This window comes from Cyprinodon variegatus, unplaced genomic scaffold, assembly GCF_000732505.1.
Source record: "Cyprinodon variegatus isolate N-32 unplaced genomic scaffold, C_variegatus-1.0 Scaffold672, whole genome shotgun sequence".
Lineage (NCBI taxonomy): Eukaryota > Metazoa > Chordata > Actinopteri > Cyprinodontiformes > Cyprinodontidae > Cyprinodon > Cyprinodon variegatus.
This window is the reverse complement of record NW_015151125.1, coordinates 206,381-231,212: the sequence shown is the minus strand read 5'-3', so window position 1 is coordinate 231,212 and position 24,832 is coordinate 206,381. Positions and strand designations below refer to the sequence as shown.

At 36.3% G+C, this 24,832-nt stretch overlaps 1 protein-coding gene across 2 annotated transcripts in view; it reads left to right on the top strand.

Annotated features, from left to right (window-relative positions):
- The window catches only part of LOC107097098 (solute carrier family 12 member 5-like), a 196,287-nt gene that overhangs the window by 67,772 nt on the left and 103,683 nt on the right, over nt 1-24,832 (top strand). Inside the window, exon 1 of one of the 2 annotated variants that reach the window (XM_015394099.1) lies at nt 11,936-12,201. The exons of the other annotated variant lie outside the window; for it this stretch is intronic. Within the exon in view, the coding sequence (XP_015249585.1) occupies nt 12,147-12,201 (55 nt within the window). The 5' untranslated portion in view covers nt 11,936-12,146. Of the gene's footprint in view, nt 1-11,935; nt 12,202-24,832 lie in introns of those variants that run through there. 2 annotated transcript variants of the gene reach the window in all.

Here is a 24,832-nt window from a genome sequence, read left to right as displayed (position 1 = left end):
ATCAATTAATTACGATTAATTAGATTAATTATTTCAGCCCTAGTTGCTTGAAGTATCGATGAAAGCATTATATTGACATGAAAAAACTTAATATACAGTTTCCCAAGCTGAGCTAATACTTGGGTCAGAGACTTAGAAAGAAGAGGTAAGCACAGTATGAAGAATCCTTATGGTGTTAGAAACATAACAATCTGTGGCCTTATCAGGTAAATATGTTTGGGAAAAGGAAAAGGTTATTGCTGTGTTGTGTCGAAACATTGCTCAGCCACTTTGATCTCCTTGTTCCGCTTGCCGAGGCTACAAGAATCGCTGTTGCATCGTGATGCCTTTCTTGCAATCAAAGCCTTGTCAAATGTTGTGGCTCATCTCTCAGGACTGCCCAGCTATTCTCAGATTAATTACTGACAGCTCCTCTGAGGGCCAACAACTTCTGCTGGTGCTGCAGGTCTTAACACAACACAAGCAATTCTATGACACCTCAGACATGTTAACTCTCCTCTCAACAACACTGGGTGATGTTATCCTTGCTGCTAGAGCTTGACTATGGTTAATTGTGCAGCTCTTTTTTTTTCCTTTTCCTATTTTTTCTTTTTGTCAGGTTGCCAATATACCGAAGGTATTGCATTGTATCAAAATGTTTAATATGTGTATTTATGGGAAATAATTGATAATGGAATTTATAAAATGGTAATTTGACTGAATTTATGGTTTCCAGCACTTTGTTTACATTAGAATTTCAAGTTCTTAAACACTAAAAGCACAACAAGTGTACGATTTTTAATTGGATATTTAAATATAAATACCTGACCTTCAAGCAAACGAATAAAACAAAAAGAGAAAGAAAAAATTGATGCACAAACTCCAGGAGGCCCAATGGGAGTTCCTCCTCTTCTTCAGAAACACAGTCTCTAAATCAGAGCAGCTCTCTGGGCACTTTGAGTCCAGATCACAATCTTTTTGGAGGAAAATATTACAGATAAGGAGTTACATTTTACATAGCATTGCTGTGGCCAGTATTGCACAACCTACTCGATCTCTGCTGAATATCTTTGATAATTCGGGGAATTTTCTTTCACCCTCTTAGGGTGTCTCATAATATATAATAAACATATATTATCTCCTCCCCAAGCGTAGGTTTTGTACACTTGCAAAAACAATTGCAAAAAAGCATTTTATTAAAAGTAGCCCATAGAGCATTGTTTCTGCATGCATGTGTAGAAATATGTTTATGTTTGTCATTCTGCTTGTTGTAGGAGATAATTAGATTGTTCTTCGAGCAAACTCTAATCAAATAACAGGTGAGAGAGAGGGAGAGTAAAGCACAACTAAAATCTAATCAAGCCGAACTCTTCAACACAACTGCTTCAGTTTTATTCTGGCACCATTCTATATTTTTTTAAGACTATGTGCCAATCACCGCTGGTTTGATGATAAACTGACTTATTTAAATTTTGTTTAGTTCCACTTCATTAAAGATTTGGCTTAGGGTGCTGTTATATTTAATGAAAACAACAAAAAAATACTAATGCTACTAATCTTAATTATATAGACCTTATAAATATGTATTGATGTATTTATAGTAACTAACAGCTGTACAGTATCTAGCTCTATTTAATCTTCATTTAAATAGTAACATTATGAAATTGCGTGTTTATGTGAAGCAAACACAATTTAGTTTTTTTGGATCAAATAGTGTATTAGTTCTGTTTATTAGTCATACAAACTGATTCCTGTTGTAATGTTTACAAAATGTATTAAAAGGGTATTATTTAGTTAGCTTGGGAATTCTGTGTTGTCTTTATCTCTACTTCAAGTTTAAGTGTGTGCCTATATCTTGTGTTTTGTTTTGTTTTTTTGCGCTGCCAAAAAGTGTAAAATGCAGCATGCCCTTGTCAACGACTGAAGGTGCACAGACAGACCATAACAATCTGGCAGCGAGCCAGGAATCCGCAAGAGGAGACGAGGCATTGTCACTGAGGCTGCAGGTTGGAACAGTTTGTCCTTCCTCTATCTCATCTATGGTATCTGAAGCAGCTTGAGCACAATGCACTGTTCACTGAAACAATGTGTTGTAGTGTGAAGCTCTGGTACCAGTCTGCTTGGAATCGAGTTCTGTTGGGATTTTATTTTGTTGTAGAGGCTGGACATTTGCAATGCTTGCATTCATGAACTCCTCCAGAAATGGTTTATCTGCACCAAATCATCATTGTATCAAATCTCTCAGTTTGAAAAATAATCAGTAAAAACAAAAGGTTTACTCCTTCTAAAAAAAAATAAAAAAATAACAATTTGTTAAACAAATGATACAAAAAAAATGGTTTCTAAGACATTCAGGCTCTCCGTTCTACAAAAGATGGACTGTGTCTGACTGATGCGGAGGACAAGGACAATATTGATGTAAGATTTTTTAATCTGACTGACTGATCTGATTGAATTGTCTCTGTAAGGTGCCTTGAGATGACAATTATAACAATTATAGAGAAAATAAATGTCAGTCTGATTTTCTTCCTTTTTTTAAATAATTATATACGTGACAAAGACAGGGCTTCCTGTTACCGATTTACAGAAAGTTATAGAAAGAACATGTTAAGCAGAGTAGACGAGATTAAACCTGATGCATGTTGATTGTAATTCTACCTTTCCTAAGAGCTTTCTTCATTTTAACATTAACAAAGCTCTGCTACTCTAGGTACTGCTTTTACTGCTGCCAGATGCATGCTTTGCAGAAGCATGGTTAACTGCAATTAACTGTCCACTGTCACCATATGCTTGGCGAAGAAAGGAGATTGCTGCAAATTCACTGAGTTGGTACAGCTTGTGTGGTTTCATTAAATACATAGTTTCTAATGTTTTGGCATATATGCTATAATAATAACACGCTATGATAATATTCAAGGGTATATACAAAACCCTAAATGAATTGAAACTATTTTTTTTTCACCTTTAGATCATTGCATTTGCTGAAGCTTTCTTGCTTAATAGGAGGTCAAATTATAGAGGAATTAATAGACCTACACAGTAGGTCTATTAATTGCTAACTACTAACTTTTTTACAGAAATAACTATTTTCCTTATACGGCTCTCAACTTGCCTGAATGTAGGGTTTCTCATCTAGCTATAACTGTGAAAAACGGCCAGATGTGCTTATTCCAGTAAAAATAATGAAGGGTAATATTGCTAGCAATACAAGTCAGTAGCATCAGTTTAATTCTGCATCTTTACTATGTTTTAAGATGACAGTCCTCCTGAATCTAAACTTTTACTAAAAGGTAAAGGTAAATATCTGATTTCAGCAACTAGAATCTTAAGTGGGTATAGTTTCTTTTTTACAATATTGTGGGACAAATTGTATGTGTACAACACTGGAATCTGTCAGTAAAATGAGCTGATGTTATATTTACCATCAAAATTCCTCAAATCCTTTTTGTCCAAAAAAGTGCTGAAACAGACTGGATAGCTGATTTCCCTTTTTTCTGTTCAAATCGTTCCTAATATCTGGCCTGCTTTCTTTTTTAACATCTAATTCCTTTTTAAAGGTTAGTATTTTTGTGCCAACTCAAGCAGCAAAACTAAATATCCTCTCTCCCTTGTCATTTCTAAAGGCATTGTGGAAGTGTCCCTGCTTTATCAGTAAGCTCTTGATCAAAGCAAGCCTTGTAGAGGAGCTTCATTTAGTTAAGCATTAATCAGCAGATTTTATGCAGCCCATCTTCCACTGGGAGTTATTCAACAGCTTTCATACATTGGAGCCAGCATTTAACAATTTAAAACAGTTTATTTTGACTGAATATTTAGTCTTCCTATGAAATAAACAACTAACCTTAACAGCCTGGTTACATGTACTTAATTATGCAAAGAAACAACATCAGGAAAACAGGAACCATATATCTACATTGTTGCTATCACCACCCTGTCAACTGCTTTTACACAAATTGAGTTTCTGATCATGTGTATAATGTATTTTACACTCCTAAAGAGATGTATTTTTTGTAAGATAAGCACCTGTGTTTTTTTTTCCTTTCCTGTTTTAGGTTGTATGTTTTATTTTTCATCCAGTACCTTAGAATTCCTTTGGTCCCTGTCCTGATGTTGTAAGGGTTTCGGCTAATCCAATAACACAATTGTGTTTATGGGCAGGATACTGATAAGTTGTCAACAAGCCATGTTATTAAGAGGGCCCTTTTAAAGCTTGGATGAGTCAGCAGTATGTGCACAGAATAAGAGTCTGTGAAAAACTGAACAGCAATAATGACAGTTTAAAAAAGTGTTGTAAATAGCAAAAAAATCTATGTTAAGCAATGTATTTACTATAAAACCAGAGTTAATGGAGCAATAATACAATGTATTTGTTTACCCCATGTATTAATGTTATAGTTTTACCTATTTTTTTGTTGTCTGAAAAGCCATGGGCAAAGATTATTAGTCATTAAAAATGTTGTGTTATTTGAATAGTAAAAAAGTTTTAAAAAATTTGAAGGTGTCCCACCAGATATTTTTTGGTACTGGATTAGAATACAATTTGAAACAACTAAACCAACAACAGAAATGTGGCATACACTGGGTTCAATCATTTCCTCACTTAAATTGGATGGGAATAATTGATCTCAGATAATAAAGTAAAAAATCTTGGTGTTATTTTTTATCAGGACCTTACATTTAAATCCCATGTTAAAGAGGTTTTTAGAATTTCATTCTTTCATCTGCAGAATATAGCAAAAACTAGAAATCTCCTGTCCAGGGGTGATGCTGAGTAACTAGTTCATGTATTTTTTACTTCAAGGCTTTACTATTGTAATTCTATACTATCTGGAAGTCCACAAACTGTAGTTAAAAGCTTTCAGCAAAATGCTGCAGCCAGAGTTCTGATGAAAATTAAAAAGAGAGATCATATCTCTCCTATTCTAGCTTATCTTTATTGACTTTCTGTTAAATTCAGAATAGAATTTGAAATCCTTCTTCTCACATATAAAAGCTTAAATGACCAAGCTCCATCTTACATTAGAGATATGATTGTTCTTTATGTTCCTAACAGAGGACTTCAGTCCCAATCTGCAGGTTTACTAGTCCTTCCTAGAATTTCTAAAAGTAGAAGGGGAGGCATATTTTTTAGTTATCGGGCTCCTCTCTTGTGGAACCAAACACCAGTTTTAGTCTGTGAGGTAGACACCCTGTCTATTTTTAAGGTTAGGCTAAAAACTTTCCTTTTCGATAAAGCTTAAAGTTAGAGTGGTTCAGGCTACCCAGAGCTATCTCTATAGTTATGCTGCTATAGGCTTGAGGGCTGGTTATACTCCTGGCAGCAGTGTGTCGCAGTGAGCTTGTCGGAGATATTTTTTATTTATGCCCAATTTTGAAGCCTGTTCTGCTCTATGTTATTCCCCGCCACAACGCAAGGTGGACAATCACAAACTAGCTGGGGGTCAACATATGGACGAGGCTGTGAGGAATTGGGGGCAAGTTTGGGTTGAAAGGCAACCCACGAATGAATGTGGTGATGTCATGAGTAATCATCTGTTGAATCAGATGTATTCTATGTGCTCTTGTTCTCCCTGAGTCAATATTTTTCTGTGTTCTTGTCAAGAACATACTTGGCGAGAACACGAGTCTGTACTGCATTCTTGTGAACTGAGAAATGGTCTCTCTATGTGCACAACTGATAGAGACATACCGCCCAATTTTTCAGTTTTTTTGTTTGTTAAAAAAGTTTAATATATTTTATTCCACTTCTCAATTGTGTCCCAGTTGTTTATTCTTCCATTTTTGCTTGAAACCTTAAATGTGACAAAAAGTCATTAAGTTCAAGGGGGGCGAGTACTTTCGCAAGGCACTCTGTGGTTTGATCAGTTTAGACTCCTCGTCTGCAACCCGCGACTTATCTCTTTAGTTAATTCATTTCCTCTTTCCTGCTCAGTTATTGTGTCCTGACACAAGTCACTTTACCCACCTTGGTTGCTGCTTTTGATCAGAGAATGCCAAATGCATGGCAGCCTCCATTGTGTTAGTCTGCCCCAGGGCAGCTGTGGCAACAATGTAGCTTACCACCATGAGCGTGTACAATGTCTGTGTGAATGACTAAATGTAGTGTAAAGCGTTTTCAGGTCTTTCTATGACTCTACATAAGCACATCCCATTTTTCATTTGCTGTGTATTTATGCTATATCTGCATAGAATATCTACCACAAATACATTTGATTGCGCTTTTAAAAATCTCTCTTCTTTACATTTTTTTTCTTTGCTCCACTCAACCCCCTATATTTTTCACTATTCTCTTTTGTTGTTTCTTTTAAGTGATTATTATTATTAAAGGATGCCCAAAAAGTAATGGATTATAACTTTGTAAAAACAAATCTATATTATGGGTTAGTAAATACTAAGATTTGATGGTAGGGTTAGTTTATTTGTGCTGTTATGGAGACAGCTTTTTTCATAATTTATGTACCGGTAAATACTTTAAATTCAATTAAGTTTTTTTGCACGACAAAGATTTACAACACATGTCATCCCAAAACACTTAACAAAGAGGGTTAGATCATACAGATAGACTGGTTCAAGTTTTTTCTGTCTAAGGCAAAGTTTATTCTGTAAAGACCCTTAAATTGATCTGTTGATCAAAGCAATGAATTGCAGGTCAAATATAATCAGAGGGATCTAACATTGCTCAGCCGTGTAATGCAGAGAATTATAGATTTACTGTTGGCTGATTGTTGGCCTCATGTCCATCTTAATCAAAGAATATTACAGAGATTTGGCACTATGTTGATGTCAGCTTGTTTGAGGCAATGTATATTTTTGTATGAGTCAGCTAACTTGCACTTAATATCAATTTGTGAGTACCAACATAGTGGCTGCATTTGGTTTTTGTTGCTATGTACACCTGCACATACATAGGCAGAGATAATTACATTCTCTATATTGTGTATGGAAATGGGAGCAGCTGCAGTGGCAGTGCAGTATTGCAGCAGCAGCACGTGCCGTCTATGACTTCACATGCTCTTCTACTTTCTTTTTGTCACAAAGGACTGCTAGCACATTTTAGAAGGCCAAGAGGTTGAAAATTAAAATTGTACAAGTCATGGTAAACCTAACAAAGATAATAACATAATAATTATCTGAAATAATCATTTAGAATGCACTGTATATATGAAAATATGTGTCTTTATAGATTGTTGTATTTATATATCCATATACCTATAGAGATGTTTTTCTTAACAAGTTATACTTAAACCTTTGTACTCCTTAAAATATGCTAAATTTGAATGTTGTTTATTGAATTGGGTGTTCATTTTCTTGTTGAGTTAAAATATTTGGGTGCTAACAGGTCACTGAGTCTTGATGGTGCATCCGCTTTGGGCTCTGCTTAAATTGTTGGCATGAACTAAAGATACTTTTCTTAATTATTTTATACTATTTAATATGAGAAAAAGATTAATCAAGTGATAATACTCAACCAGAGTCAGCAACATTAGGTATGACATCAACTAATCCATTATGTATCAGTAGTTTACATAAACTTTAAGTAGGAGTAGAATTTTACTATCGGCATGATAATATATGAGCTTTAGATTCAAGTAAATATATTCTTATATTTGTTTTTTGGCTTTCTTCCTTGGTATTCACCTGGTTTGTGGCTGTGACTCTCTCCCCTTTTCAAGCAGAGGAGTGGGTCCCCCACCCTAGTTGGATGACTGATATGTACCATGCTCCATGCCCAGACAGTCCAGGATAATCAAATGGTTTTTGTCATGTGGATCACTAGGACCTGCTGGTGAACATAAATAAGGACACTGTCACTCCCTTTCAGCCAACAGTTGTGTTGGTCATTGCCCTGGATTCCATCTCGATTACCGCTTTCCCTTTGCTGGAGTGAGCCAGAAGTATTTTAAGCCTGCTTCTCTGAGATATGAGGTGGCAGGGTATTGCACTTTGCTGTGTATTTACACCTTCTGAGCATGCTTACAGCTGCATCCAGTGCCACGTTCCTAGCCTTTTCAAATTTGGCCAAACCGGCAGTAACTAGATCCAGCATGGTCTGCACTAATGGCCTGAAGTCACGTGTCATTTCCCCCAGCCCCTGTCCCAGTGGTGGGACATTTTGTATGTTATGGGGAAGGGGGGCAGATGTGTCCTCCTTGGCTTGGAGTGTGACCTGGCAGGGTCAAATGGTACAGGGGATATGCCATGGCAGGGCAAGAAGCACATCAATGCCCTGAAATTACTGTCGTTATACTTTCCTCTCTATTGTTTTATTCTAATGTTTAGGGGCAGACATGTGCTGTGTGATTCATGTGAACCAATCAATTCAGAGATGAGGTCAGAGAAGATGTTGCCCTTGACCCGACTGCTCCTGGACTGAGTGGCACAACACTTTTCTGTTCTGTCAGAAGCTGCTTCCATGGTAGTAGAAGCTTCAACTGGAGGTGGCGACTTACAACGGGGGTGGGGGCATGGCCCACTGTCCTCATGCCCAAAGTTCCAGGCTATTAGGCTATTATTCCATGATTTTCAGGAATATTATTGATTCTGGAAAGACATTTACAGGCAGCCTGGCTAAAGCAGCAATTTGAGCTCAGAAGTGTGTTGTAGAAATAAGCTTATATCCAGATAAGGGTAACAAACCAGGCATTGAATTGAAAAAGGCAAAGCACAGGCTTTTCAGAGAGTTAAGGCTTGGAACTAGTATTTACTAGTGAAGTTTAAAAGAAAGTTAACAGGTATTTAAGTGGTTAGACGGAGCAAAACAAGGATAGCCACAGTTGAACTGACTTGTATATTAAGTGGCAATGAAAAACAAAAGAGGCATCAGTTAAATGTGACTGAACTGACTACATACAAAAAGACAGAACAGCATGATATAAGAGCTAGAAGAAAACAACTCGAAAGACTTGACAAATAAAACCACACATGAAAGAAACTAAAGATAAATACATTTGAGAAAAGAGACCGAAGAATGAACATAAAAGAAACTAATAGCAAGCTTAAAGCAAAACCAAAGTGTTCTCCGAAAGTAATTGCATTTGTAATATAACTAATTGCATTTGTAATATAATCATAGTTTAACAAAACACAATTTTCAAATTGAAGAGGGTCTCAACTTTGGTCATATTACTTTTAACAAGAGTGAGACACTGACTGTTTAACGTGGGTTTACTGTCACATAGAAGGGAAGAGTTGCAGCTTGTGGGCACATCCGTGGATGGGGCTGCGTCCTCCAAGGTCTACCTGGGCTTGGTTCTTGGACTAACGGCGGAGGAGTTTGGCTATGGATTCAAACAGGTCCAGCCTTCTCCAGCTTTTACCGCCCCTCACTCAGTGTACGCTCCATCACTTAGCAACCATGACAGTTTACAACACAAAGCTGGCAAAGAATAGATATGGAACTTCTCACAATTGTCCTGTATGCTTATAACATTTTAAGGAGCTTCAGCAGGAGTACCATTGTGGCAAATTTATGGTCCCCACTCTGCAGATATATTTAAATCTGAGCTTAAACCCATTTGCACAGGGACAAATAAAATGCTTTCAATAAACTGAATATCACTTGCTACATATATGACTCAATAACCATTTAAAACGATTATTTTCATTGATTTCAGACAGAATTATTCACACACTTGTATTTTATTAAATGTCCTTCAAAATGGGCAAAAAGAAGGCTGCATTTGTCAGCAGCATAACAAGGACTCTTCTAATCTGAAAAGGCCACTGTGCCACACTACAACGTATTCGGCCAATGTATCTGGCCTTCGGAGGACACAGCCACTGAATTCAAACTTAGCACATGCATGCAAGTAGATATAAGCACTTTAAAACACAGCTGTAACAGTTCTGCCACAGGTCAAGAAAGCTTTCAAGGTCATAAAACAATGAAACCTTCAAATAAAACATCTTCATCCTTTTAGTAAGTACAAAGAAAAATCTAACTAAATTCACATTCGGAGTATTGGCTTTGCAAAATGCTATTTAGTTATTTTGCTAAATGGTTCATTTTTAAAAGCAAAACACAAATTCTAAAGCTAAAAATAAAAAAGTTCTTTGTTCAAAACAAAAAACGTTTCATTCACCTATCCTGTATTTTCAAAAAAAAAAAAAAAAAGCAATGCCTAAGTTTAATTGCTGAGAATAATATGCATTTTTTTTTCGATCCACATCGAAAAAAAATGCACAAAAAAATCCACATCTTGCTTATCTCTCTGTTTTGAAAACAATACGCAGAAAATGTGAATTTTTCAAGTCTAGTGAATCTAATAACATGCCGTTTGAGTGTAGTTGTTTTAAACAATTCGAAGTAAGCATCTTTTCAAAAGAAGCTTTTTCCTAGTCTCATTTTAAAGGGCAAATATTTCTGATAGGTCCCTCTTATAAGAACAGAATGTCACTTCTCCTTATATATAAAGGAGATTTATCTGAGTGGAAACCATATTTTAAATATAAACCCAGATGTTTAAAACATCTGTCTGGGTTTTTTTTAATACCTTGTTATGATTCAATGAGTTTTATGATCACCAAGTTTTAACAAACTCTATAGAAGGTGTTAAAAATATTTGCTCTAAGTTTTGATGAATAACACATTTGACACCACATTTCATATTATTTTTAATTGTGCCGAGATTCCTTCAAGGTAAAACAGAAATAAATTAAACTGACAAGCATTTGCAACATTAATTGGAATCATTTGTCATCATGCTTATGTATATTTTACTTATCAGGTAGAAGCTTTAGTATATTCTCCATAGTTTACATGATTTAAAGATAAGGAGGAAATTTAGGGAATAAACGCTCCTACTCTGTAAATCCGAAAGATCATTTTACCCTCAATATTATAATTTAATTTGTCAGGGTTTCCTACTGTTGTGCAAACAAGTTTGCCTAGAATGGTAGAGCTACCGAACAAGAAAAGAGAATACATCTCAGTTAAAACATAACTGTACTATAAGTTACATTGACCATAGGTGTCAAAGCAAATATTCCTGCATCTCCATGATGTAATTTACAGTGCTCTAATGTAAATATGATTATAACTGACATTATTTGCTATCGTAGCCTCATTTTAGAACCATATCACAATTACTGCAAACACTGAACCACAATTATGCAGCGTTTTCTATATTCTGCACACTTTTTGCCCACAGTACACCGTGTACCATATCAGTTTGAATCTGCATTAATCAAAATGAGGATGGTCTAATTTCCAGAGCTCCAAAGCTACACTGCCGACATTCAGCGCACGGGTGCTCTCAGCTGGAACCAGAAGCTCTAAAAAAGGATGGAGCTGAAATAACCAGTTGCTGAATTAATCTGTGTGTGCATATCTGAGTACAGTGTTTTCCATGTTTATCATAGCTGTCATGGCTTGTCTTTTGTTAAAGGAAAAGGATGGATTTGCATTTGACATTAGGTTTGAAGACGGCGCAATTGCTCTTTCCAATTTAGAATGAAAGAAAAGCCAAAGTATAAAGCAAATGTGTAGATAGGGAGCATAAAAGCGGTGAGGCTACTGCCTGCTCGCTCTTTAAGCTGCATCACTTCTTCCTCTTCAATCACTTATTTGTCTGACAGAGGTGATGAATAGAAAGAGGCGGAGAGGAAGGGCAGAATTGGATATATGAAAAGTCACACAACTGCCTGAATATGCAATCAGCTTGGCACCTACAGTAAGTGAGCAGCATCATCATCTCAGAGAGAATGTTGTTGTATTGAGTCAAACTGAAAACCGTTGATAGGAAAAAAAATAGAAAAAAGGAAAAAGAAGGAAATAAAAAAAAAAATGTGCAGCTTTAAGGCAATCTATCATACACCAAACTCCTGCAGCTTCACCTTCCCTCTTCCTCCCCAATCCTCCTCCTCCTTCTGGAGAGAGAGCGCAACAGAGAGAGTCACGCTTGCAAGCTAAAGAAGAGACGTCAAGAGGAGGATCCACAGGGAGAGGAAAAAAAACCCTCTCTCCATCCGCTGTTGCCTCTCTTCGTTGCATCCTACAGGCAGCAAGGATCGAAGAGGAGAGAGGAGGATCGCCGGCACATTTTAGGTGCTGCTTCCCAGCAATTTCTGTGGCAGTATCACAGTGCGTGGAGAGCAGTGTGAGCTGCCGAGAGCTCAATCGGTGACATCGTTCTGCAGCAGAACAAGTGCATCGCAGAGGAGCCGGGATGCTTAACAATCTGACCGATACAGAGGAGGGGGAAGGGGGAGCACAGAGCCAGGGTGAGTGATGAGTTTTATCATGCCGTCACTCCGACATATCAAGAGGCACATAAATAGGGAGGTCAGACATGTTGATGCATAACATAGTGTTCTGCCAATGCAACAGCAATGAGAGAAAGAAAATATGTCCTGCTTATGAAAAAAATATGCAAAATGAAGGCTCACACATGCAACCTGACTGGATTGAAGAGCGCTGGTATGTGTAAGTGTGAATGTAAGCTTCATCAGTGAATGGCCTGCTTGCCTCCACTACTGCTGCTGCTCCTACTGCAAGGCTGTTGTGACAGGAATAGTAATGTGCACACTCCATATCATGGATTGTGAGCATAAGGGTATTAAAGTTGTGTACAACACATGCACGCACTTCCATATACACACAAACACACACACACACATACAAACACACACACACCAGTCTATAACAAAAATTAAGCCTTAAACTGCAGAGCTCTAAATTCTGCATGGCAACTTAAATATACCCTGGCAACAGACTAAATTGATCTCCATATAAACACACACATATGTATATATATATATATATATATATATATATAAAACCTACAGATAGCAAGCAACCGTTGCTGTTCCTCTCACCCCTACATGTCAAAGAAGTCAGCCCTCCATCCAATCCCCTTCACTTGCCCCCCGACCGAAGAATCTCTGCGGTGTTTCAGGAACGAACCTGTAGGCTGCTGGCTTGTGTGCCTATTTACGCTGTGAGGGACACCAGAACGCGCTCAATTCTTCAGGTCTGTCTGAACATCAACTTGTTAAAAAGCACTAAACTATGCATTCCCCCTGAAAAAAAAAATTATAATGATAATAAATAAATAACAATCAAATACCTATAAGAAGTAATTGTCAACATTTATTTGGTTGTCACTTCGGGACTCAATCTCTTGCAATTACCTGTGCAGTAAATGTAAAACATTTTAAATCCCTGCACATACAGTATCCCTCTCTTTGGACCACTTCTGCTCTTCACATTGATCTCTTTTTCATTTTCACTTTTTCGTACGTCCCGCTCCCTTTTTGTGCAAAACCCTTCCTTTCACTGTCAGTCCTGAACTCCAAGGAATGCATTGACAGGTTGCGGATGAGAGAACAGTCACTATGCAGTCTCTTCTACCTGCGAGGGCTTAATGATAAAAATAGACCAGCTCTGGAAACATGAATATTTAACTCAATGCAGGCATCATTCATTTTTTTATAGAAGCAAATTACAATATTGTGTTCATAATCATGGACATTATGGTTTTATCTTTGGAAACATTTAGGCCACATTGCCAAGCTTCACATAAAGCCTTAATGGTTCATCCTGAGGTGTTAAACTAACAGGATTGGTGCATTATTGTGTGCTTGTGTCCTTTTTCTATTTTAGCTCCACTGGATTTTAGTATGTGTGTGTTGATCAGTGCTTTGAAGTTAACGTCCATGCTTTTATTGAGCAAATGCTAAAGGTGCTGAAAATTGTGTGAGCTTGTAGCTCATCAGCTCTGCCGCTTCATGTAGACATCAGAAGGTTTAAACTGTCAGCCGTTTCCTTCTTATTTTTTCTGTTTCAATGCTTTGATATTGCCATGCATGTGCACTCAGCCATGCTGGGGATTAAAATTAGAGGAAATTTATGCCCAGCTACTCCTGTTCTTACCACATCTTTTACGTTTTTAATATCAGTCTTCACAAGTTATATATAGTTATATACAGTATATTTCTAAAAAGAACTTTTTCAAAACACAAGCACTCTTAACATATTTGGCCTTTTTCCTTTTAATCATAACTATGCTAAGATAGCCGTGCAACAGCCTGAATTACTCTGTTTAGTCATCAGTACAATACAGGGCAGCTCCACTAAAAAGGAATGTCAGCTGTTGTCGCTGTCCGCCATCCCCAGGTACTGAAACTGCTCTACCCGGCTTGCATGGGGCTCCATAGCGCTATCCAAGGTGCTGATTTACAACCTTCATTACACACTGATCCCAGACTGGAAGAAGTACACAATGCACTGGGTGAAGGGGATTATAGTTGTAGGGATGTATCTTTGTACTATGCACTTTGTTAACATACAGCATATACAATATTGACTGCTGTTAAACACCTTTTTTGTGCTTCCTAAAGCAGTTTAAGGAAGATTGAAGGGAGTGATATACAATAATGATTTAAATGGAAGGCAATAGTAATCAGTTGAAACAAATGGAGAAATGTTATAAATGATGGGTGGTGTATTATGTTCAATTATGTATAATCTTTAGAGAAAATACAAAAAATCATTGATTTTTCATATTTTTACATTTTAAACATAAGGCCCTATGCACTAAGGTAAAATATTAATCTCTGGGTCAGTCATAATATTAAAAGAAGTTAACTTGCACTGTCAGAACACATTTTCACTAGTTACTATTAATGGGAGCTTTTAGTGTTCAGCTGCTTATATTGTCATTATAAATTGGCAGTTATTCCTTCCTTCGCCCATTAGTTTTTAGTCTTTCCAGTTTTTCCATTCGTGAACACAGCTTCCTCATTAACGTGTCAGTTCAGTTTATCTGCAATAGTTTTAATGAGAGACTATTTTTCCTTATATGTACATAATTAAATACTTCTTTTTATTTTTGGCAGGAGAAAGTCTATGGTTCAACAGGAGGCTGACAGCTAATTGGTGCTTCACTACAAATTAGTTAGGTTTAGCTGCTTAGAACTGTACAATTTATTTGTTTTTTAAGAATAATTTTACTGATTGTTTTAGGGAAACAAATAACTACATCTAAAGCAAAAACTAAGTATATTATAAGTAATTACTACTAAAGATTTGTTGGATAAAAATCATTGCCTTCTATTGAATGTTATTATCAAATCCAATTTTTTTCTAATTAAACCAAAGTCAATGACTCTGAAAAAATATACAAACTCATATTAATCATATTTACATCATGAAGGTTTAAGTCGCAGGTACATTGGTCTAACCCATTAGTCATAACATAGCAGCCATGACAATAAGGGCACTGATGATATTTCTGTTCTGCAACTGTTTAAACAACTCAAACACTACTTAAACGTATAGAATAGAGTGAAAGAGACTACAAAATAAAACCTATGGAATTTGTTGTTATTTTATGTAACCATGAAGGATATGACCTCAAATGAAAATCATCGAACAAAGTTTCATCAGTATAGGTACATCACAAATATAAGGGCCTGTTTAGTGCAAATCAATACTTTTCCTCATTCCTCATGTCCAGTTAGCTTTAGTAAGCTAGACTCCTTGGTAGTTATTTTATAGCTCTGAATGAATAAAATCCAAGAAAAAGTACCTCATGTTTGTGATATATAAATGATATTTATAATGATACTGTATTTGTAGTTTGTATTAATACATATATACATATACACATAACTCTGATTACATCGGCTAAATTTGTATTGCGCTGTTCATTATAGATGTAAGAGTCAATCAACAACATCTTAGTTAAATAGCATTACTGCTTCCAGCTGTTTGTCAGATTTTTAACATAACCATTGATAAAATGACTTTGAATGTTGATGGTGTACATAAAAAAATGAAAAGAATACTCATAAAAATGTTGAACCAAACAATTAAAAAGCAAAAGTTTCAGTTGTCAAACCACAGGTCCAGAGTCAGAAACCAGTGAGTAGGTACATTTCTCTGTAAATGTTATGCTACAGTATTTAAGTCTATTGTTGATGTACCAGATCCAAGTTGTTCTTTGATTTTCTGTCTGTTTTTATTTTATTTTTTTTTGTAAAACTTATTGTAGGGTTGGGTCATATAACATTAAGTAAAACAATTAACCTAAATTATTTTAACAGTAAAGCTTGTATTTAGTTAATATTTTAACTATTTTATAAAAATTTTTAATGCTGTTACTTTTGTGTTTTTCTAATTATAGAAAATAAATAAGTAAAAAATTTAAGGCATTCATTATAAGCTGCTTTATGCATTCCCGTCCAGTGTTTCTTTCTTTTGAATCGTCCATAGAAAATGAAAGTAACCTTAAGATGTTCTACCATGTGAAATAACATAAAACAATTTGTGGTTACCTGAGAAAATAGCTAGCTGATTTTCTTTAGCGATAAAAAAGGTGATTAACTTCATAAGTCCATCCGCCTTCTCTCTGCTTCCAGTCTGTAGTCCTACTCCGGACTGTGAATGGGGTGGTAATGATGTTTTAGTTATGGCTGACTGCATAATACTGCAAAAATGCTCCCTAGGGCCCTCTCCTAGGGAGGCAGTTGTTGTGATTGCTCAACGTCATTATTCTCTGTCTACACACTCTGCAACTTAACTACTCTGAATGGAAAGAGAGGAAGCAGAAATTCAGAGCAAGTGCTGGCTAATGCAACACTTCTTATATGGAAATGTACCTCTCTCTTCAAACACAAAACAAAACCTGGTCATTATCAACTTCTCTTGAACACACAGACATATATTCTGTTTTCCGTCTTTCATTTGTGGCTCTTTTTTTTTTTCAGATTTCATAAAAAAAAACTGTCCCTTTGTGAAATATTCATCTGAATCACATTTTATTTCATAAAAAAAAAACCCAAAAATAATTAAAAAAAAAAAGGTTGCAGGTTGGATTTAGCTGCATAAGTAGTATAGGTTTCGTTTGTGAACCTCCATCGTTATAATAAGTATTTTTTACCCCTGGCTTTTTTCATACCCACATTTGTTTTTAGCTCAATTCACCATTCCATTAACTCTAAAACATGTCTTTGTCATGCTGAAGAGAAAAAAGGTCCAAAATATCATCCTGCCACTACAATTCTTCACAGTTCTCAGTGTTCTCAGTGTAAAGCTATCTAGATCTGCATACTTAGACAAAGTGAAATGCAAAACTAGTTCTTTGGAGTGTTAGTTATTTATTTAAACATTTATTAAAGTTTGTAACATTTTAACATAATGTTGGCCCAAAGGTTTTTGGTCTTTTTTTTCGGTTGTATTACTGTGTCATTGTATGCTGTGTTCCCTACATGGTTTGTGACCATCTCCAGATGGGAATTATTTGGGTTTTCTTCCCAAAAGACAACAGTCTGCCATTTCTGAAGCCCATAGCTAATAGTTGGTCTGTTGACAGATCCACTGTTGACAAATCAACAGTGAATCAGCGTAGATTTCTGCAGCTCTTCCAGTTAATATAGGCTTCATATCTGCTCCCTGAGAGATATTCCCCTGTTCGTTTAGATGGTGGCCAGGCCTTTTGGAGTTTTTTGCAATTCAGGTACAGTCTTTTCATCTTCAGATGATGCATTGAAAGTCATTTTATGCCATTCTCGATGTAAAACTTGGGATGTATTTGTATAACTCAACCCTGCTTTAAACATAATCCCTGACCTCTCTGTTGTGTTTCTTGGTCTTTGTGATACCATTTGTTTTCTAATGTTCTGTAACCAACCTCTGTGACCTCCAGAGTACAGCTGGATTCATATTGAGAATTAAATGTGTCCAGATGGACTGGGAGGTTACAGAGCGGAAGAGGCTGAATAAACATGCATGACAATATTTTCATATTTGTGAAAAGTTTGCAAAGATAAGCAAAAAAGAAAACCAATCCTTTGTCATTTCCAATTTTGCTTCTGCTTCACAACCATGAACTGTGTTGGTTCATCAACACAAGCTTCTTATCAAACAACAAATATGCATAAATGAAGTTTAAATGCAGTTTTCCATTAGTTCCCTTTTATTCAAAGAAATATTACAATAATATAGTGCATAATTTAATTTGAATAAAGATGAGTTTTAATGAAGCAAAGATACAATGGATAATAAACAATGAATGGGTTTTCCGACTAATTAGAGTATGGTTACAATCAGGAGTGGCTATCCAGATGTATCGGACGGATATGCATTCATCAGCTTCTCAATTAAAAAGCAAGAATATAATTAGTCATGAAGGGCTGCACTTCCCTAAATCTTGCTGCTGACTCATCCTGCCATGGTTAAAAGCTTAAACAAAAGCTTGTACAAATTGTACATCTGAGGCACACACACTACAAACACTAAACTGCTAAAAGCTATTAGTCATATGTTCTGGTGCATTATAAAATTTAGTTTTCTTGTCTACATTAATATTTCTAAAAAATCCTCCTTGGATCAGTTGAATGCGGGGTGTATTAAATCAGTGTGCAAGATTCCCTAGAGGTGAGAAAAGGTTTCATGAAATGAAATAGACGTTAAGTTGAATGCAGATGAGAAAGAGGTTAGATAAAATGAATCATGTCCAAGGAAGGCGAGCTAAACACAGAAACTGTTCAATTCAATTGTTGTTAAATATATTGATATATTATACTTTACCATCTTAAGTATTTATTCCAAACACATGATGGATAAAAATATGAAAAATATCTAAGTTAAAAAAAAAAAAAGGATAGAAAAAGCTCAACAGCAAAAGAGAATAAACAGTTGTATGATATTCTTTTGTTTTCTGTTTTGATTTCTTGATTGTTTTAGTCTGTTTATTTATTGCCAGTCATTTTTTTGGTGGGTTAATTGCTTCCAATGAATGTACAATGTATTCTTACATTACCAGAAATCGGTTTTAAATTGACTTTCTTAAGAAGACAACACTCCATTACTTATAGGTTGGCTTTAGTAGACCATTAATATTTTTTTTCAAAAACATAAAGGATTTGTTATTTTAAAGATCATGATACTTAAAGCATGCGTCTTTTTTTTTGTTTTTTTAGCACCCCCATTATTGTTCCACCAGGCAATCAGTACCTTTAAGTAAACAGTCTCGTAAAAAGCGCTGCCGACTACTCTGACTGATAATTGAAATTGGAGTTAATCAGGAAGCTTTTAGCAGTTTTATTGTCAGAAGTCTGGTTTTAAGGTCAAGGCTTTTTCTTCCTTTTAGTCATGCAATTAATCATGCATTTAGTCATCGGTAGGAAGTGGTCAGTAATACACATTCGAGTGGGGCTATTTAACTTTGATGAAGTATTTATTCATATTCTAAATGACAGTGCCTCTATCCACCTCAAGCTAATTGTCAATGAAACTGAAATAGGCAAAAAAGCAACAACTGTAAATTACAACATTCATAATTTGTTGTTGTTTAATCAGCAGCAATAAATAATTTTCCTATTTTTTTTTTCTTTTTAGACTCATTATCATATCTTGTCAGTTAATGTGAGAAAGCATATCTATACAAATACTATACAGTAATTCTGGAACTGTCATTGCTTTCCTGTTGCATCTTCTAGAGAGTTATTTGGCGAGGTTCAATTTCCACCCTATCTGACAGCACTCTCAACAGACAGGCACTAGGAAATGGAAGCGTAATGAAAAGCCACATATTGATTCGCTTTCACCGATGTATCTATTTGTGGACTTTAAGTTGTTTTGTGACAGTTCTATGCTTCACAACCATAAAATCATCTCAACCTCTCACTCCTAAAAGCTGTCTGATTAAATTGTGAGAAAGAAGAGCTATTATTCTGTGGTTTGTGAAAGTCTTGGTTGCATTTTATCCACCTTAAACACCAAGTAGGTTAGGCATTTTCAGTCTGGTTGATGAAAATGTTTCATTTGTTTGCTAAATAAACAGTCTTTATCGTGGGGCTAACCATTACAAACATAATTCTGTGGATCCTGCCTCTGATCATTCATCAGTTTATGCAAAAAAAGTGTTAGTGCACAACATCCAATTTCATGGGGAATATTTCAGTTGAGAAAATTCCCCAGTGGATAGATTATTTGCATTTCATAAAAAGTGAAAGAGAAGTCACGTTTCTCAATTTCAGGCTCACATGGTACCTCTGTGGTGTTCTTCTCTCTTTGGCTCTGAGGAGGGCCACGTAATAAACCGAACGTCATCTTTAATTTGCCTTGGAATCCACCAGCCAACATTTTTTCTTTCATCTCAGCTGCATTGTTCAGTTTTCTTTTTTTCTTGTTGCTGTCACATGGGTAGTAAACCCTGAGAATGTGACTGCATACAGCAAATCTCCGGTTGGCTCAATAGAACTCCTACTGCGGCATCAGTGGGAAACTTATCATGCATATGCTGATAAGAGTTAAGGGAGGGGGATGAACTAAAGTACTGTACAGTCTTAGCTGAGGGGCTGTATACATGTAGGAGGATCCCCTAGGTACGTAGCAGGCGGTTTCACTTTAAATACAAGCAAGCAACTTAATTGTCTATGAAAGACTGGGCAAAGTAACTTTAAGACAATTGTCAGATCAGCTTTTGGGGGATTCCATAGGGCACATTGAATAAGTAAAATTGTTCAGCAGCTGGACAGTGGAAGGTTTAGTGGATGGCTCATCAATAGAATATTTCTCTCCTGGTTCAATAAGAGATGAATTGTCTAATTAGAAAGCTTTTCTAGCCAAACTGATGCATGTGACAGTCGTAGCAGATGCTTACCCCAGCCAGTAGACCAGGACCAATGTCTCTTCTGGTCACTGGACCTGCTGAACTTAATAAGCTTTCAGCTTAATCAGGCTTTGTCTGGTCAGAGGCAATTAATTGCTTTAGGATAAAACAATTGCATGAGAATGAAAATTGATTTTAACTTAAATCTAACAAGTTAGAGAAAATGGCACAGAAAAAAACTCTAAGGCTGTTATAGTTTGATACAACATGCACTCAGTCTAAGAGCAGCGATCTCTAAGATTTCAAAAAAGTAAAAAAAAAAAACCCCACTGGACTTTGTTTTTTACGGCTGTAGTGGCACATTTTTTTCAACAGTAGGCTGACAGGGGGTATGCGAGAGGGGGAGAGACATGCGGCAAAAGACCACTGGACAGATTCGAACCCGTGTCGGCCGCGTCGAGAACTACAGTAAGGCCTTTGTACATGGGTTGTGCGCGCTAACCGCTGCACCTCCAGCACATCCCTTGTTTTCTATGTTTTCATTTCGGTTCCATCCAGGAAGCTTTTTTTTTATTCCAAATGATCTTGAAGATGTTTCAGCTTTTAAACTTATTGGACTCACTTTCTGTGAGTACTTCATTAGTTTATGATTGAAACAAAAACAATGTGTGTGCCACAACTGGTCTTAACTGTTAACAACAGATGTTTCCGATTTACATGTATCTATTGTTAAATGAGCTTTGTGTGTACTCAGAAAAACAATGTGTTCCATATCGCCACCACCACCCCTGTTTCCGTTCCTTAAAGAAGCTTCAACAACTCATCAGCTAAACAGTTTACCATGATCTCTTGGTATCTTTTTAATAAGCCAAGCCTCATCTAAAATGGAATATCTAACAAAATGTAAAGTTTTAAGCTGAATTTGTTTTTATTTGTAACTGACTGGAAAAGAAATACTATTTTTTCTTTTCAATTCTTAAAAACATAGAAGAAAATGAGCTGTAGAAAAAAAAAGGTGGAGCTATAGTAAATCCTAGTTAGAAAATGTTTAACACGATGACTAGATAACAGTTGTTATCGTTTTCCTTTGATAAACCATCAACTCTTGCCTGCAACAAAACGATCCTCACGATTGTATGAGCAGTAAAAGACAAGAGCTATGTCTTTATTAGTAAAAAAAATATTGTTTTTGGAGGCAAATTGCTGCATATAAATTCTAATATCCTAACCATTTTCATTACGTAAATATATTGAATAAAACTTTTGTCAGGAAAATGTGTGTTTTATAAAATATTCCTTATCAAAACATGTTTATTTTGATGCATGTGTTAATTATTAACATGTCTTTTTAATGTGTCCTCCTTGCTTGAAGGTTGACCCAACAGATTGTTTAAGGCTGTTGCAGGATGAGGGCCATTATGACTGCGGCACAAAGAGCAACACTATAATTTGAATCATTCCCACGGCGGGGCTATCAGCAGAGTTGTTTGGAGAAAATAGTCATTCATTATTAAAAGGGGAAACATTCTCCCCTGAAAGTGTAGACTGCTAATTTTACAAAACACACAGGCACACAAAAACAAGGACATTCTATTGGATCATCTTAACAGAACAATTTGTTTAATGGTACTGATGGTCCTTCTTTTCTTGACATCCACTCGGCGGTAACATGTTGCCACAGACACTTTCATGTCATTGAGTCATTTGATGACAGTGACCTTATTAAAGATCAAACAGACGTGACCGAGAAGAGGAAATCCACAGAGATGAAGAGAGGTCGACAGATTGTTATTGGTGCTCCTCTTACAGGCTAATAGTGCTTGTTATTGCTGCCTGTTACCTCACATATACTCATTATCATCATGAGGACAGCATTGGAAATGTTAAAATGGCTGCATGTAAATTGTGTCCATTTAAAAAGTGACCTACTTGGATGCAGGCTCCCATTTAATCGGCTACTGCTGGAGCAGAAAGAAGGTAACATCTTTGACCCTTATGTTTCTTCTCAGACAAACATATAAATTCTGGCCAACTGATTGAATATATTAATTGGCTCATACAATATCAATGACTACTTTTATGTCCATATGAATCCATTTCTACCTTTGGTGCAGCTTACTACTTAAGGCGTATTTATACTCAGAAACCAGGTCATCTGCGTGTGTCACAGTGAACGCAAATGTGCCCACGCCCCTTCCGCAGACACTCTGCTGCACCTCTCCAAAATTGTAGGTGACCGCAGACAGTGCCGCTGACAGAAGGCATCTGGTTGGTCAAATCTAAATCCACTCTACACTATGCGTATTTCCTGTTTGGTACCTTACTGGCTTGTTTTGTTTGTATGACCGCCATTTTGTGAAAAACGACTCATGAAGATGGACAGCTAGAAGAGCGAGATGTGCGGGACCCTTTTTCCACCTGGATCCCCGTTCTTTTTTGCCCTCATGTCCCTCGGTTGTCGCACAAACTTGCCCCCACGTTTTCACCGCCTCGGCCATATCTAATCCCACTCTTGCGTTGTGGCGTGGAATAACATAGAGCACACCACGCTTCAATATTGGGCATAAATCAAAAATATCTGCGACAAGCTTACTGTGACACACTGCTGCGGGGTGATAACCAGCCCTTTAGGTACTATTTACTGTGGCGCTCCTCTTGGTCCCCCTCCCCTTCTTCTCTCCTTTTGTCTTTGATGACAGTTGATTTGACACGTCTCTATAGCTCTCAGTCAGGCAAGAGTCTGCAGTTGATATGCCTTTATGAATAGTGTATTTCCCCATTTTGTTACAGCCCACAGAACCTATCAGCATCTTCTGTGAAATGGAAATAAACCATCTATCTGCAGGCGGCGGAGAGCCACAGCTCTTGACCCACGACTCACTTCAACCCTCAATAGGAACTCATTTAGCTATTGTCAAATAAGAAAAGGAAAATCTTTACTGCAGAGCTATGAAAGAGGCTTTGCAGTTTAAATGCTAAGGATCTCTCAGAGCAAATATACTATTAATTTTTTTAAAAGCAACAACCACATAAATATATATTCTGTCTTAAGGAGACATTATGTAAATTTTCTCAGATAAAATCTTTAAAATAGCCTTTTTATTTGACCCTTTTCAACTAAAACATAGTTTGATGATCAGACTGACACTTCCTTAATTCAGCACTGATGCATCAATAAGCCTGTAACCTATGTTCGTTAATATATTTCTGATTTAAATTTACTGCGCTGTTCAGCGGATGTGACGTGAAACGCATCGCTATTAAATGGGTCAGAGCTAGAAAACAATTGAAACATTATATTCCAGATGGATTTGTTGACATTCAGAAGTGGCAGTATATGTAGAAAATTCCCTAATGCATCTTTAAAGCAACTTTTCTTTAAGTGAAATTGAAATGATCAAAAGGGTAGTTATAGTTTAGGGTTCATTTTAATATGGAGTGATGCTTTTCATGATTGTATAAAACTGTCTTTCTTTTGATCGCCTCCTCAGTTCCATTTGTTTAGCTGATCAGATAGTGAAAAGCTTATTTAAAGTATTAACATCTTGTTTAATATTTGAAGGATGGTCAGCACTGGAGAAAGTTTGGTCTTAAAAAGAGATTATATGTCCTGTGGAAAGATAAAAATGTAAACATTTCATCCAAGTTATTATATCTGAGTTTTTTTTCATGAAATCTTTTGGAATTGCTCACGATTTTAGCTATTATGCTTGATTTTTGGGTCAGCATCTATCAAAGCTTAGATTTGAAATGGAATAAGTATATTTTTGGGCTTGAGCTAGAGTCACATGAAAGGCTCTTATCAATAAAAATATTATTTCCTCTCCAATAAGAAATAATTGTTTCTCACCCTCAAAATAGACACATGGAAAACCAGTTTGTGGAAATTAATGTTCTGGATGGTAATTTATTTAGTCAGCTTTAGATACTGAGAACCTTTTACAGATACAAATTACAAAATGATTCAGAAATTCTTATAACTAAATCTTGATTAAAAATACACGTAGGCCCATAAGAAATAGAGAAATAACCTCTTTAAAGGCAAAGATGTTATGGTTGAGTGGAGGTTTTGAGGAACCAAATGCAGAGAAGAGTAAGCAGATGTGAGTTTTAATGATTTAATGAAAAGTTCCAGGGCAACAGAGTCAAAAATCCAAAATACTGAAAACCAAACAAAATCCAATTAACGTCAGGAAATATACAGGAGGGGAACAACAGACGAGAAAGCAAGGAAACAACAAGAATCCAGCACTACTGTAAGTAGGGGTGTAAATAATAATCGTTTTGTATCGATG